The sequence below is a fragment of the Cucurbita moschata genome, unplaced genomic scaffold, assembly GCF_002738365.1.
Source record: "Cucurbita moschata cultivar Rifu unplaced genomic scaffold, Cmos_1.0 Cmo_Scf00062, whole genome shotgun sequence".
NCBI classification, from domain to species: Eukaryota; Viridiplantae; Streptophyta; class Magnoliopsida; order Cucurbitales; family Cucurbitaceae; genus Cucurbita; species Cucurbita moschata.
The window spans coordinates 205,839-218,747 of NW_019268578.1; the positions used below are offsets into that span (position 1 = coordinate 205,839).

Below are 12,909 nucleotides of genomic sequence, written 5' to 3' on the forward strand. Positions count from 1 at the left end.
GATGTGACACAAAATCAAACCCTACTCTACTCACCAAAATTTGTCCAATCATATATACTACAAATGTTAATTCACAAAATGAAAAAAAAAATGCCAATTACTCGGGTTTTACTTTATACTTCCAACGAGCTACGAAATTAATAATCAACTTGAGTATAGATCATTTGGTGAAATGCCTCAGAATGTATGGTAGGGGGATACGACTAGTTATCAACTTCTCTCTACCCAAGGTTATATACGGTGAGCCGTTGTTATTTCTCTCTTGCTTGCTTATATAATGTCTTTTTCAAAAATCTCTCTCTGCCCTCGTTTACTAAAACCTTCTCTTAAAATCGAGGCCAGAGGCTCGAGTATACGTCGTTTGGCCATAGGCGACGCAAGAGCGAATTGGCTTAGCTTACTTGTTGTTGGAAAGTAAGTGTCGCACAATCGCAAGTCCGCTGCTATCAAAAGTGCGATTGTGACAAGTGGTATTAGAGCACTAGACATCTCTAAAAAAATAAGTAAGACATAATTCAAAGGAAAATTTTGATATGGTCAATTTTTTTTTTTTGTTTAGATTCATTTTCTTACTTATTTCTTTAGAGATGTCCACGGAATGAGGCGGAAACAGGCCTTACCTCCTCTTTCCTTCTTCATCCCTACAAAAATTTTCATCTATCTTTGTGGGAATCGAGGTAGAAAATTTTGTGTGGAAATGTAACACTCGAGTAAATGAGAGATACATGAATGAACCGATACCACATTTAAATGAGAGAGATCCTAAGAATAAGATGATTTAGAAAAGGAAATGAAAGTGAGTACCTATACCAATAAGGTGCACATTTCTTTTCGGTAGCTCAATCATAAGAACTTCATAGTTAAGCGTGTTTTACTTGGAGCAATTCTATGTTGGATGTCCTCCGAGGAATATTCCTAGGATGCATCTGAGTGAGGACAAAACATGTTGAAATGTCTCGTGTTGATCTATGAGGAAAGTCTTCACTCTTAAGAACCAAGGAGTATGTAGTAACCATGTCGCACACGAACAACGAGACTATTATGTACCAAATTGATGTTTCGAATTTTGTTCCAAATCTTGAATATAAAACGTTAGATGAAAGCTCGGAACACGTACGACACGAACAAAAGGCTCAATAAACCTTTGAAGTGTCTGCAAAAATGACAGGCACATGCATTTTTAAGAGTTGAATAGGGCAGAAAAAGGTAGAAGAAAAGAAGATAAACATAGGTACACAAATAGATAGAGAGAGGGTTTAGGGTCATTTGCACTCTCTGTTTCCACTCACCTTTTATCAGCTTTTTCTTTTCCTCCTTAAAATTATTGATTAGACCTCGAATACAATATTTTTATCTTTATTTTTTATCTTCCTTCCTACGCACCACTATTAAATTATGTTGTTATTTAATAAATATGTTTCGAGTACCTGCGTGTCCGACATTCTACTGCATCTCTTACAACATGATCATGTTATTGACTCCTCACTTCTAAGAGTGAAAACTATCCCCCACAACTTCTGTGCTGGTCCTTCAAGTATATTTTGTCTCTACTCACGTGCACTTTAGAAAAATTCGCAAGAAGTCACTCACATAGAATTGCTCCAAGAACACGTTTAATCTTGGTGTTTCTATAATTGAGCCACAAAAACGGAAAGTGCACATTATTAGTATAAACCTATTTTGGTCATTCTATTCTCACGATCTCTCTCATTTAAATGTGTTCTCCAGTTCATTCATGTATCTCTCGTTTACTCGGATATCACAGCTTGCTTGTTCATATTTGATGCGAATATCACTTTTAATCTAAACTTTAATTTTAAGAACGAATTTGATTTAACTTTTTTTTAACATGTATTCAAAGAGTAAATCATTATATAAAAAGAAATTATTTATTTGTTTTTTTAAATAGCTTTTGTTCATCCATATTCTCCTTTAGACTTTAGAGGCCATATCCTTATCGTTTATTAATTTCAAGTAATGTTTATCTTCCAACGAATTAAAAATGAATGAAAACATGTTTGTAAGATCTCGTATTGGTTGGAGAGGTGGAACGAATAATTCTTTATGAGGGCGTGTAAATCTCTCTCTATTAGATGCGTTTTAAAATTGTGAGACTGACGACGGCGATATATAACGAGCTAAAGTGGACAATATCTATTAGTGGTAGACTTGAACTGTTACAAATGGTTTAGAGCCAGATACCGAACAGTATGTTAGTGAAGACACTAGACCTCCGAGGGAAACGAACCATTCTATTAACTTAAGGAGTGAGATAAAGGGTAAGTATTGAAAATACTCCATGAGAAACCCAGACAACGCACGTACCAACGTTAAATGTACATACCCACAAAGTTAGTTATCGCAAATCAATAGATCAATTCAATCTATGTGTTTGTCGATCAAGATCAAAATTTATAAACAAAATTTAATAAAATTTACTCTGGGTTCCTTTTAAAACGTTTCGAAACACAAAATCGAATACAAACAACACCAAAACATATATCATAACGCTTGTCTAAAACAAATATGATTAACAACTATTGAAAACCCTTAATGTAGGAGGCAGTCCATGACACACTCGTAAACCTAAGATCGTTCCATCCTATAATCCTATAACTTGTAACCCGGTCTCAAAACATTTACCATCTAGAATGTGGTCAAAAATCAAAACTGTGATCATCTAGCCTATGATCAAGAACGTACATCCAATTAGCGGTGAACAACCCTACCTCATTCCAAGTTAACAGAGCTTAAAACGAGGAATACTAAAGCAACCTAACCTTCAAATCGAACCATACCATACCCTATCGAACGTAGATTATCAAAATGAATATCTTTTAGCGTCATATCAAATTACGAAACGTGACACATTCTTCTCATCGTTTTACCCGCAAAGCATTGACACGTGTCGAAGTTAGAAAATTTGGTGGTAAAATCAAGCTTCGTCCCCCACAAACCCTAATAAGGTGTCTGCACAAAAAAACACTGCCAAATTTTGAAGTACACTAAGTTTTTTGTTTCCAAGTGAAGAGAGAGTGGAAGAAAAGAAAATAAACACAGAGAGCCATGAGAAAGGGGTCTCTCTGTCCCATTCACCTTTCATCAGCTTTTTTTCTTTCTTTCTTTCTTTTTTTCTTCTTTTTTTTTTCTTCCCATAAATTATTATTGATTAACTCCTATTTATCTCACAATTTTAATTCATTTATTTCATGTTAGTTCCAATCAATGTTTTTAAGGTTGTAATGTTTGGTTTTTAAGGTTGTAATGTTTGTGTTTTTTTTTATTTGTGTTCCCATTTTCTAGGAAATATTCTCAATTTCTCGCTGTTAGACAAACAAGACTCTCTACAATGGTATGATATTGTCCACTTTGAGCGTAAGCTCTAATGATTTTGTTCTGGGGTTTCCCAAAAGACTTGGTAACAATGGAGATAGTATTCTTTGATTATAAACACATGATCATTCTCTAAATTAGCTGATATGAGACTTTTATCCGACATTTGCCACGATCTAATTCTTAGGGCTAAAATAGTTTTGAAGTCGGTCAATTAATTTGATTTTGATTTGAACAAAACTGTGTGTGTGTGTTTTTTTTTTTTTTTTTCACTCCGTTCGTGATTTCATATTTGATGCAGTAGGAGGATTTAAACTTGTGTATGTCTCGACTTAGCTTCAATGCACACTCTTCGTGTGTTGGATGATATACCCACCTCGATCGCATCATGACACCACTAAATCTTGGCCCTTGTGGGGCCGGATGAACGCCACTTGAGGGTCGCCCTTGGGGGTCACAATCTACTTTCTCTCCGTGAGGTTGTGACACTCTCCCGCTTAATCTAATCAGCGTATTCGATAACTTTCTCGGAAGCACAATCGCATCGTCCTCCTCAATCGCATCATGACATTTCTCAATCTTGGCCCTCGTGTGGCTGGATGGACGCCACTTGAGAGTCACCTCTTATCAGTCTTGCTTATAGGGTCACAATCTACTTTCTCTCAGTGAGGTTGTGACAATCTCCCCTGGTTAACCTAATTAGCGTCTTCGATGACTTTCTCGGAAGCAGAATCGCATCGTCGATTATGACACTAAGAGTCCAACAATAGGGATATTGAACTTTTTTTTTAATATCTTTATTCATCAATATTCTTAACTTTTTTTTTTTTAAAAAAAAATCAAGTTTGCTTTAGACTTTAGAGGGTTGCTTTTTGTGAATAGAATATATGCAAAATCTTATTAGGTTTAGCTTACATAACAAATTTACAATCTTATGCGTTCAAAATGGCCACAATATGTATCATATTCTCAATTATATTCATTTCAAGTACGACTAATATTTAAAGTTCTTTAAATTAACATAATCTTTTATTACACAATATCATCGTCCTTTTTTAGAGGACACTCAAGTAAATAAATGGTACATGAATAAACTGAGATCACATCCGAATGAGAGTGAACTCGAGGATAGGATGGTTAAGAAATGTTTCGTGTTGGTCCGTAGAGATTCGTCTCAAATTATACTGGAATGACTCGTATTGATTTGTGGAGATAGAGTAGGTAGTCTGACTACGTAGCAAAGGATGTCGGAGAATGTCGGGGCTATTTAGGGTTGTTACATTTTTGGTATTCAATTAAATGATTTTTTTTTTGATATTAATGGCGTGGAAGAGTGAGAGTGAAAATAAGCCACACAAATATTGAAAATATCTAAAAAGTGTCAATAAAATATTTGATAACATGAATACTAATACTAGCAATGATGTGATTTATTACTTATCTAACAAGTAAAAAAAAGTTATTTACTTATTTATTGAATAACTTTAACCCATCTATTAGAAATTAGGAATTTTATTAATCGTGTTGATTGTATCATTTGAACGGTAATTATCTATGCTCGGGATTTGACACTTAATGGCTCTATTAATATCCTGCGACACGACCACGTTATTTATCATCGCTCACATATATCCTAGAAAAATTACTAGGAAATCACCCTATATAGAATTGTTCCATGTAAAGCATGCTGAATTATGAAGTACTTATGATTGAGCCACTAAAAAGAAAGATGTACGTTGTTCGTATATGTAGTAACTTTTATTTCTTTTAAGCATTTCTTAGTTATCTTATCCTCAAAATCACTCTCATTCAGATGTGATCTCGGTTCATTCATAACTCCTCTTTTAGTCGGGTGTTACATGCCAACTAGTTTTTGTATTGGTTTATTTTTTGGGTGCAGCAGTATCCATACATGAAGTGTAACACCGGAGTCAAGGATGAGTACATGAATGAATGGAGACCATATCTAAATGAGAGCGAACACGAGGATAGGATAGCTAAAAAGGGCTTAAAAAAATTGAAAGTTACTACCTATACTTATAATGTGCACTTTTCTTTTCAGTGGTTTAATCATAAGAACTCATCGGTTTAAGTGTGCTTTACTTGAAGTAATTATATGTTGGATAACCTCCTGGACAACTTCCTGTGATGCGTTAGTCTGTTTGGATAATCTTTACCATTAGAAGCGAGGAGTAAGTAACGTGACCCTAAATCGTACTATAGTCTAGTTTGGTCTCCTTGTTAACGTAATTTGAAAACGAGTCAACAGATCTCTAAATAGGTCATATAAATAAACTACCTAACTTAAGTACCAGATTCTGTATGGCAAACACCGCATAAGTATAGAATCCGCACACCATATTCAACGATGAGAAAGAATATAGAAAAATAAAATAAAAATTAAGATAAGAGATGATTTAGATGAGGATTGTGACCCATGAAGAATGTGGAAAGGTAAACATCATCGACCTCACGAGGGCGACACGTCCCACGTTCGATAGATCTTCCTCGTTCTAAAACCTCTTACTACACTACAATTCATTACCCAATCCAAATTTTGAGAACAAAGTTCATTAAGAATGGGATTAAAAGTGAAATATGGCATAAAATATAGGAAATTAGTATGAAAAAAAGGGATATTTAAGGGAAAATGAAGAGAAAATGAAGTAAATAAGAAAGAAATGGGAGTGAAAAGGAGTAGGCAGTGAATATATGATAATGAAAACGTGTCGTCAGTGATGGATTGAAAAGATGTGTTGATGAGATTGAGACAACCTCCCATCAATCATAAATATTAATGGTTCTTATTTAATTACCAATCAAATCTTTATTTTTTTTTTCTTAAAAAAAACCATTAATCTAACTTGTTTCTTTCACTTTTTTTAACGTTAATTTTGATTCAAAGCAAGTTTACTTTACATTGTTTGTCTATGTGTAACATTTTGAATCATTTTAATCATTTTAAATTCCCGAGTAAATGAGTGGTACGTGAATAAACTGAAATCACATCTGAACAAGAGCGATATTGAGAATAGAAAGACTAAAATTCATAGTTAGACATGTTTTACTTCGAGTAATTCTATGTCAGATGACATCTTGAAGTTTTTCTTAAGATGCATACAAGTGGAGACAAAATATATTGGAATGACACGTGCTAGTCTATGGAGATAGTCTTCACGTCTAGAAATGAAGACTAAGTAACGTAACCATGTCACAAAAATGCAAGGGAATGCTGAGGCACGTAGGTGCTAAATCCATATTTCAAATCCTGATCCAAATTTTAGGCAAGCACACAAATATCAAATCCAATTATAAATCCTAAACGAAATTTTGGGCATCAGACGTTACATGTTAGTTAAATTTTAAAACTTTATTTTTTGCACGGTTAATATTTTATTTTTAAAATACGCTTGACACATTCACAAATGTTTCAAAAATACACCGGAAGAGTAATCCGACGTACCAAACTTGAAGAGTTTTTATCCGAACATGATTAGATTACTAACTCCTCAGTTTTTAAGAGCGACCCCACATACCAAAATCCTTCCAAGATGTCACCCGACGTAAAATTTCTCAAACCAAAACATATTTAACTAAGAAATTTCAACTTGAGCTACCGAAGAGAAAAATACAACTTTCTTAGTCATTTTATCCCTAAACTCACTCATTCATGTACTTCTCTTTCACTCAGAATGTCAATCAAATCGTTTATCTACGCTGCATAGATCATCTCCCTCTTTGATTCTATCTCATCTATTTCAACCCACGACTCAATAATTTCTGGTTCGAGCAAAAATTAAAATGATTAAATACACGAGTAAACAAACCCATAAAAGAAAAAGAAAAAACAATGAACAAAAAGATTGAAAAAGAAAGAAAAGAAAGTGAGAGAGTTGAAGTGTACAGAGAGGTGTGTCTCCTCCAATAGCTCACAAACTACCTTTATTCCCATCAATCTCACCACTTCTGGTTATCCATTTTGATCCCTCTTCATCCCTCCACTCACACTCCTTCCCCTTCTCCTCCTCCAATTCCTCTCTCTAAATCCCAGTCAGAACCAATAAAACAAAATTAACTCACACCCATGGTGCATTGAACGAGGTTGTTCCATTCCACTTCTCCATCTCCTTGGAAACCCAACAATAAAGGGTTCATAGGGTTTGTTCCTACCACTGTTTTTGTGTAGCGATTGACATCTGCCCGTGTGACAATAACCCCCTCAAGTACGACCAAAAACACCCTCTTTTACTGTGTCTCTTGAGCTTAAATAGCGGGTGAAAAGGTTAGCCACACCATCATGGACCGTGGCTTGATCATGTTCGATCATAACAACGACAACAACAACGACAGCGATAGCAACAACAAGAAGATGTTTTTGCCTTACAATGATCATGTTCAAAGTTGTAGAGATAAACTTATGGCTCATCCGTTGTTTCCTCGTCTATTGGCTTCCTATGTGAATTGTCAGAAGGTGGGATTGTGGTTTGGATTGTGTTTTGTTGTTGTTCATGATTTCATGTGGGGTTTTTTTTTTTTGTTGGGTTTTTTCAGGTGGGTGCGCCGCCGGATGTGGTGGCGAGGTTAGAACAGGCTTGTACGGTGGCTGCTGGGAATTGTAGGACGGTGGCACGTGGGGATGATCCGGGGTTGGATCAGTTCATGGAGGCTTATTGTGAGATGTTGAGTAAATATGAACAAGAGCTTACTAAGCCTTTTAAAGAAGCTATGGTGTTCTTTTCGAGGATTGAGTCTCAGCTTAAAGCCCTAGCTGCTTCCTCTTCTTCTTCGGATGGTTACTCTCTCTCTCTCTATTCTAATCATGTTTTTATTTATGTTCTTTGTTTTGTTTGATTGTTAGTGATTAATGCGAGATCTTACATCAATTGGGTATGAAACGAAACGTCCTTTATAAGGGGTGGAAACCTAGACTTGAAGGAAAAATCCGAAAGGGTGTGGAAACCTAGACTTGAAGGGAAAGCCCGAAAGGAAAAGTTCAAACAGAAACCTCTTTCTATTAGATACTTTTAAAAACCTGGAGGGGAAGGTCGGAAAGTCTTTTGTTAGATTATTATGATTAATGTGAGATTTCACGTCGGTGGGAGGAGAACGAAACACTCATTATAAGAGTGTGGAAATCTCTTCCTATCAGATGCGTTTTAAAAATCTCGAGGGGAAGCTTGAAGGGGAAAGTTCAAAGAGAAACCTTTTTCCTATCAGACGCGTTTTAAAAACTTCGAGGAAAAGTTCAGGAGCCTTTTGTTAGATTATTATGATCCATGTGAGATCTTGTGTCGGTTTGGAGGAGAACGAAACACTGTTTTTAAGGGTGTGGAAACCTCTTTCTATCAGACGAGATTTAAAAATCTCAAGGGAAAGTTTGAAAGTAAAAGTTCAAAAACAAACCTCTAACTATCAGACGGGTTTTGAAAACTTCGAGGGGAAGCCCGAGAGCCTTTTGTTAGATTATTATGATTAATGTGAGATCTCACGTAAGTGGAAAAAAGAATGAAACACTCCTTATTAGAGTGTAGAAACCTTTTCTTATCAGACGCGTTTAAAATTTTTGAGATAAAGCTCGAAAAAGGATAGTCCAGAGAAAGTTTTGAGTTTTTTAGTTCATGGTTTAATTGCACATCAAATCAGCTCAGAAATGAGTACTGGTCAGCTGGGTTTTTTTTTTGTTAACATTAATTGTATATAAATATGATGTTTTTTTATTGCAACCATTTTAAGGTTATCCTTTGAAGTAATTGGTCGTGTGAGTGTAGAAGGTTGCTCTAAAGACTTGAAAAACCAAACATGCATTTCTAGGTTAATGCTAAATCTGTTTATGTCTGAATAGGATCCAAGCTTTTAAGGTTGGGTTTGCTTCATCTCCTTACTTTGAATGGTAAAGGAAATGTTTTTTAACCATGGTTAGAGGGTTGGGATTCGAACCTAAACGAATACATGTCTTAACCATGGTTATGTTAGCGTAAGCTGTCGTAAAAATTTTAATGGGTTACAAGTTTAAATCTTTAGGATCCCTAAACTTTGTTGAAAGTTCTAATTTAGCACTTACATTTTAGTCCCTATATTTTATTATTTTTTACAACTTTAGTGTAAGAAATAAATTAGTTCAAAAACTTTAGAATTTGTACAAATTTAATCTAAATTAAGTGTTAAAAAATCTTATTAATTAGTTTACAACAGAGACTAAATTGTTACACATTGAAGTTCAGGAGCTAAACTGATAACGATGAACAGTTTGGAACATTTTTTTTGAATTATACATCGAATTTGACAACTTCTTGTTCGTAACATAGTAATAACACCATTGAAAGTTCGGTTCTTGACTCAATATAGATATGTCTTTAGCTTGGTTTCAACTTTATAAAGTGAGAAATGAGATGAATTTCTCCTTTAAATGATTCTATCTTTTGAATATTAATTCCATCCCATGAAGAAAGTTAGGCCTCAAGATGTGGCCCAACGTTTAATTTATTGGTTCTTTTTACGATAGTTTAAGTTTGAAAGATGATATGAATCTTAATTTTCAAGTCTAGACTGTTCGGGATTGTTGGGAGCGAGTCCTACAATGAATAATTTAGGGAATGATTATGGGTTTATAAGTAAAGGAATACATTTTTATTGGTACGAGGCCTTTCGGAAAATTTCAAAACAAATCTATGAGAGTTTATGTTCAAAGTAGATAATATCATACCATTGTGATCGTAACTAGCTTATCAAATCATGAATGTTGGTGCTAGGTTATGAGCTGGTCGGGCAAAACGAGTGTTCGAAGGAGATCGAGGTCGTCGATATGAACGAAAACTACATCGACCCACAAGCCGAGGAGAAAGAACTCAAAGGCCAACTTCTACGCAAATATAGCGGATACCTCGGTAGCCTAAAGCAAGAGTTTCTCAAGAAGAAGAAGAATGGGAAGTTGCCTAAAGAAGCTCGGCAGCAGCTGCTTGACTGGTGGAGTAGACACTACAAATGGCCATATCCATCGGTATGCCATTAGACATTGTAAAATCGATATGACTGCTATGGATGGTCCGATACTAACCATTGTTGGTGCTTGCTTATATACACTAATGGCAGGAGTCGCAAAAGGTAGCGTTGGCCGAGTCGACGGGACTGGACTTGAAGCAGATCAATAATTGGTTCATTAACCAAAGGAAGCGCCATTGGAAGCCATCGGAGGACATGCAGTTTGTGGTGATGGATGCTGCTCATCCACACTACTATTTGGATAATCTTATATGCAATCCATTCTCTATGGACTGTTCTTCCACTCTCTTCTGATTACATATCATTTTAATGTTGGTTTGTTTATGTTCTAACTCATGTTCATTATGTTTTGAATTGTTCTACATGTTGAACTCAAACCCTTTCTCTTGATTCTTGGTTTAGGGTTCTTGTATTGTATGCGTTTGTTTTAGTACTAATTTAGCTCGGTTCACATTGTTTAACTTTTCGAAGTTTTATTTTTAAAGTACAATAGAAAATCTCGTTCCTTGATCATCTTTAGTGCTCTATGTTTCAGATCTGTGTTTGATATTCTGTATGCTCTTAACATTCTGCTATGATATGGTCATATTACTTAGTTCTCGCTTCATATGAGACTCGATTTTAATCCTGAGTGAGGTATAAATTTTTGGGACGTGAAGCTTATTCTTTGATCTGTATATGTGAGAGTGACTTTTATGGTCGATTCAATAAGCTTACCATTTTAGTGATTTGACAAAATAGGACGTTGGAAACATAATTTCATGAAATAAAATTCACTCATTTTTATCCCGGGTTGAGTAGATGACTAGATCACTTAGGTTTATAAACCATGTTATGGATTTAAACGTTCATAACAAAATAATACAAATGCATCTTCCCTCGTTTCAGTCCCATGACCATCATCACGACGTCATCATCTGTGTAGAGATGCTTTATTTTTATCTACAAAATAAGAGCAACATGAGACGGGAATAATTTAAGAAATAACTCAATATGCAATAATTGTATCAACATGCCTAAATTATTAGGGCTTGAAAACCCTAGGTTGATTTCCTTACTATTAATTTGGTTGGACGATTTATTTGAAGTATGAACGATGCATGCCCTTGTAGCCTTTGTGGGTGCAGAACCTTGTGATTGTTTGATGTCTATTTTATTATGTTATCGTTGTGATGTGATCAGTATGTTATGGTATGAAGCTCGATATGTTATGTTGTAATTATATGATATACTATGTTATGGAATATCATATTGACATGAAATGATTAAGTTATGTATGAAATGAACAAAGGTATAACTTGCATCATAGATACGTGCCACGGTTTTTTAAACTATGAGGGCTTCATGCATCTTATATGTTCATGTGCATCGAGATACGTTCCCGCTATGATTAGTACGGACGTATACACTATGATATTATATTATGGTATTTATGTACACCATAACTACTATGCATGTTCTTTTTCTTCTGCGGCGTTCTGCAGTGTGAGTGTATGCCAGTCGAAGGCTAGGTCCAAGGGTACGTATACGAGCCCGCATGGGAGCCCATGTGCGCGTACATGGGCCGTGTGTAGACAAGTACTACACATCCAATTCTGCTCGGACGGGAAGTAGATACCGCCATGTCATGGTGTTCTATGAAAGATAGGTCTCAAACACGATTGCATTTTTCAACCCCAATAGCAGGGTCACTTACTGAGTATTTCTTAAAATACTCAAACCATATGCTACTCTTATTTTTTAAGGTAAAGGTAAGGCACTCCTGCACAAATGACAACGTTGTGGTAACAAGACAGAAGTTAAGATAGATGCATTCATGTCGTTTTTAGTCCTTAGGTTAGATTAGGACATTGTTTCGTTTCTTTTCTTTATGTTATTTAAATTTCACGCTATTTATTTTATGCCATATTGGTTAAATATTTTAATAAGAATGATTAAGTTCACAGTATCATTTATTAAATATTTTAAACGAATTATTTTCGCACGGAATAATCATGTCATGCATTCAGTGACAACGTTGTATTTAATAAGAAAATAAGGTCGTTACACGATCTATGAATGAAAATTCTCCAACTCGATCCCGAATTTATTGTAACGGGGAATGAGTTGGCACCGAGCGGAGATGGGGAATTTATCTCTCACCCGTCCCACGCCATTGATATCTAGTTAGAAGGATGAATAATCGTTTAAAAAAAAAAATTATAGTATTAAAATGGATGAGGATGCATGGATGAGTCATGAAAGTGGATTATGATGCATGTGGGCATGTCATGCATGCATGCCGCATCGCAACAAAATCCCCATTTCCCATTTTCTCCCTCTTCTCCTTCTTCGTCCTTCTTTCTCTCTCTTCAGTCTTCACCTTCTACGTTTAGGGTTTCTGGGTGTGGAACTCAGTCCACAGTGTTCTTAATTTTCTCGATTTGCGCTCAATAATCGCAATCCATGAGAGAAATCTAATCTCTTTTCAACTCGCATTCTCCTTCCGAGTCTGCTTTGCTCTGTTTTCTTTCTCAATCTCGTAGTTTTTTTTTTTTTTTTTTTTTTTTTTTTTTTTTTTTTTTTTTTTTTTTTTTT

At 35.3% G+C, this 12,909-nt stretch overlaps 2 protein-coding genes across 2 annotated transcripts in view; both read left to right on the forward strand.

The window, feature by feature from the left end:
* The first annotated feature begins 7,222 nt into the window (after positions 1-7,222).
* LOC111437123 (homeobox protein knotted-1-like LET6) lies at positions 7,223-10,845 on the forward strand. Its single transcript, XM_023074963.1, has 4 exons — positions 7,223-7,804; positions 7,885-8,125; positions 10,083-10,330; positions 10,423-10,845. Exons 1-4 carry the CDS (start codon positions 7,631-7,633, stop codon positions 10,624-10,626), a joined length of 867 nt encoding a protein of 288 aa, XP_022930731.1. The 5' UTR covers positions 7,223-7,630; the 3' UTR covers positions 10,627-10,845.
* A 1,805-nt stretch (positions 10,846-12,650) lies between these two features.
* Positions 12,651-12,909, forward strand: part of LOC111437125 (chromatin remodeling protein EBS-like) — a 4,379-nt gene continuing 4,120 nt past the window's right edge. The window contains exon 1 of the mRNA XM_023074966.1: positions 12,651-12,857. The gene's annotated coding sequence lies outside the window, so the exon portion shown is untranslated. The remainder of the gene's footprint in view (positions 12,858-12,909) is intronic.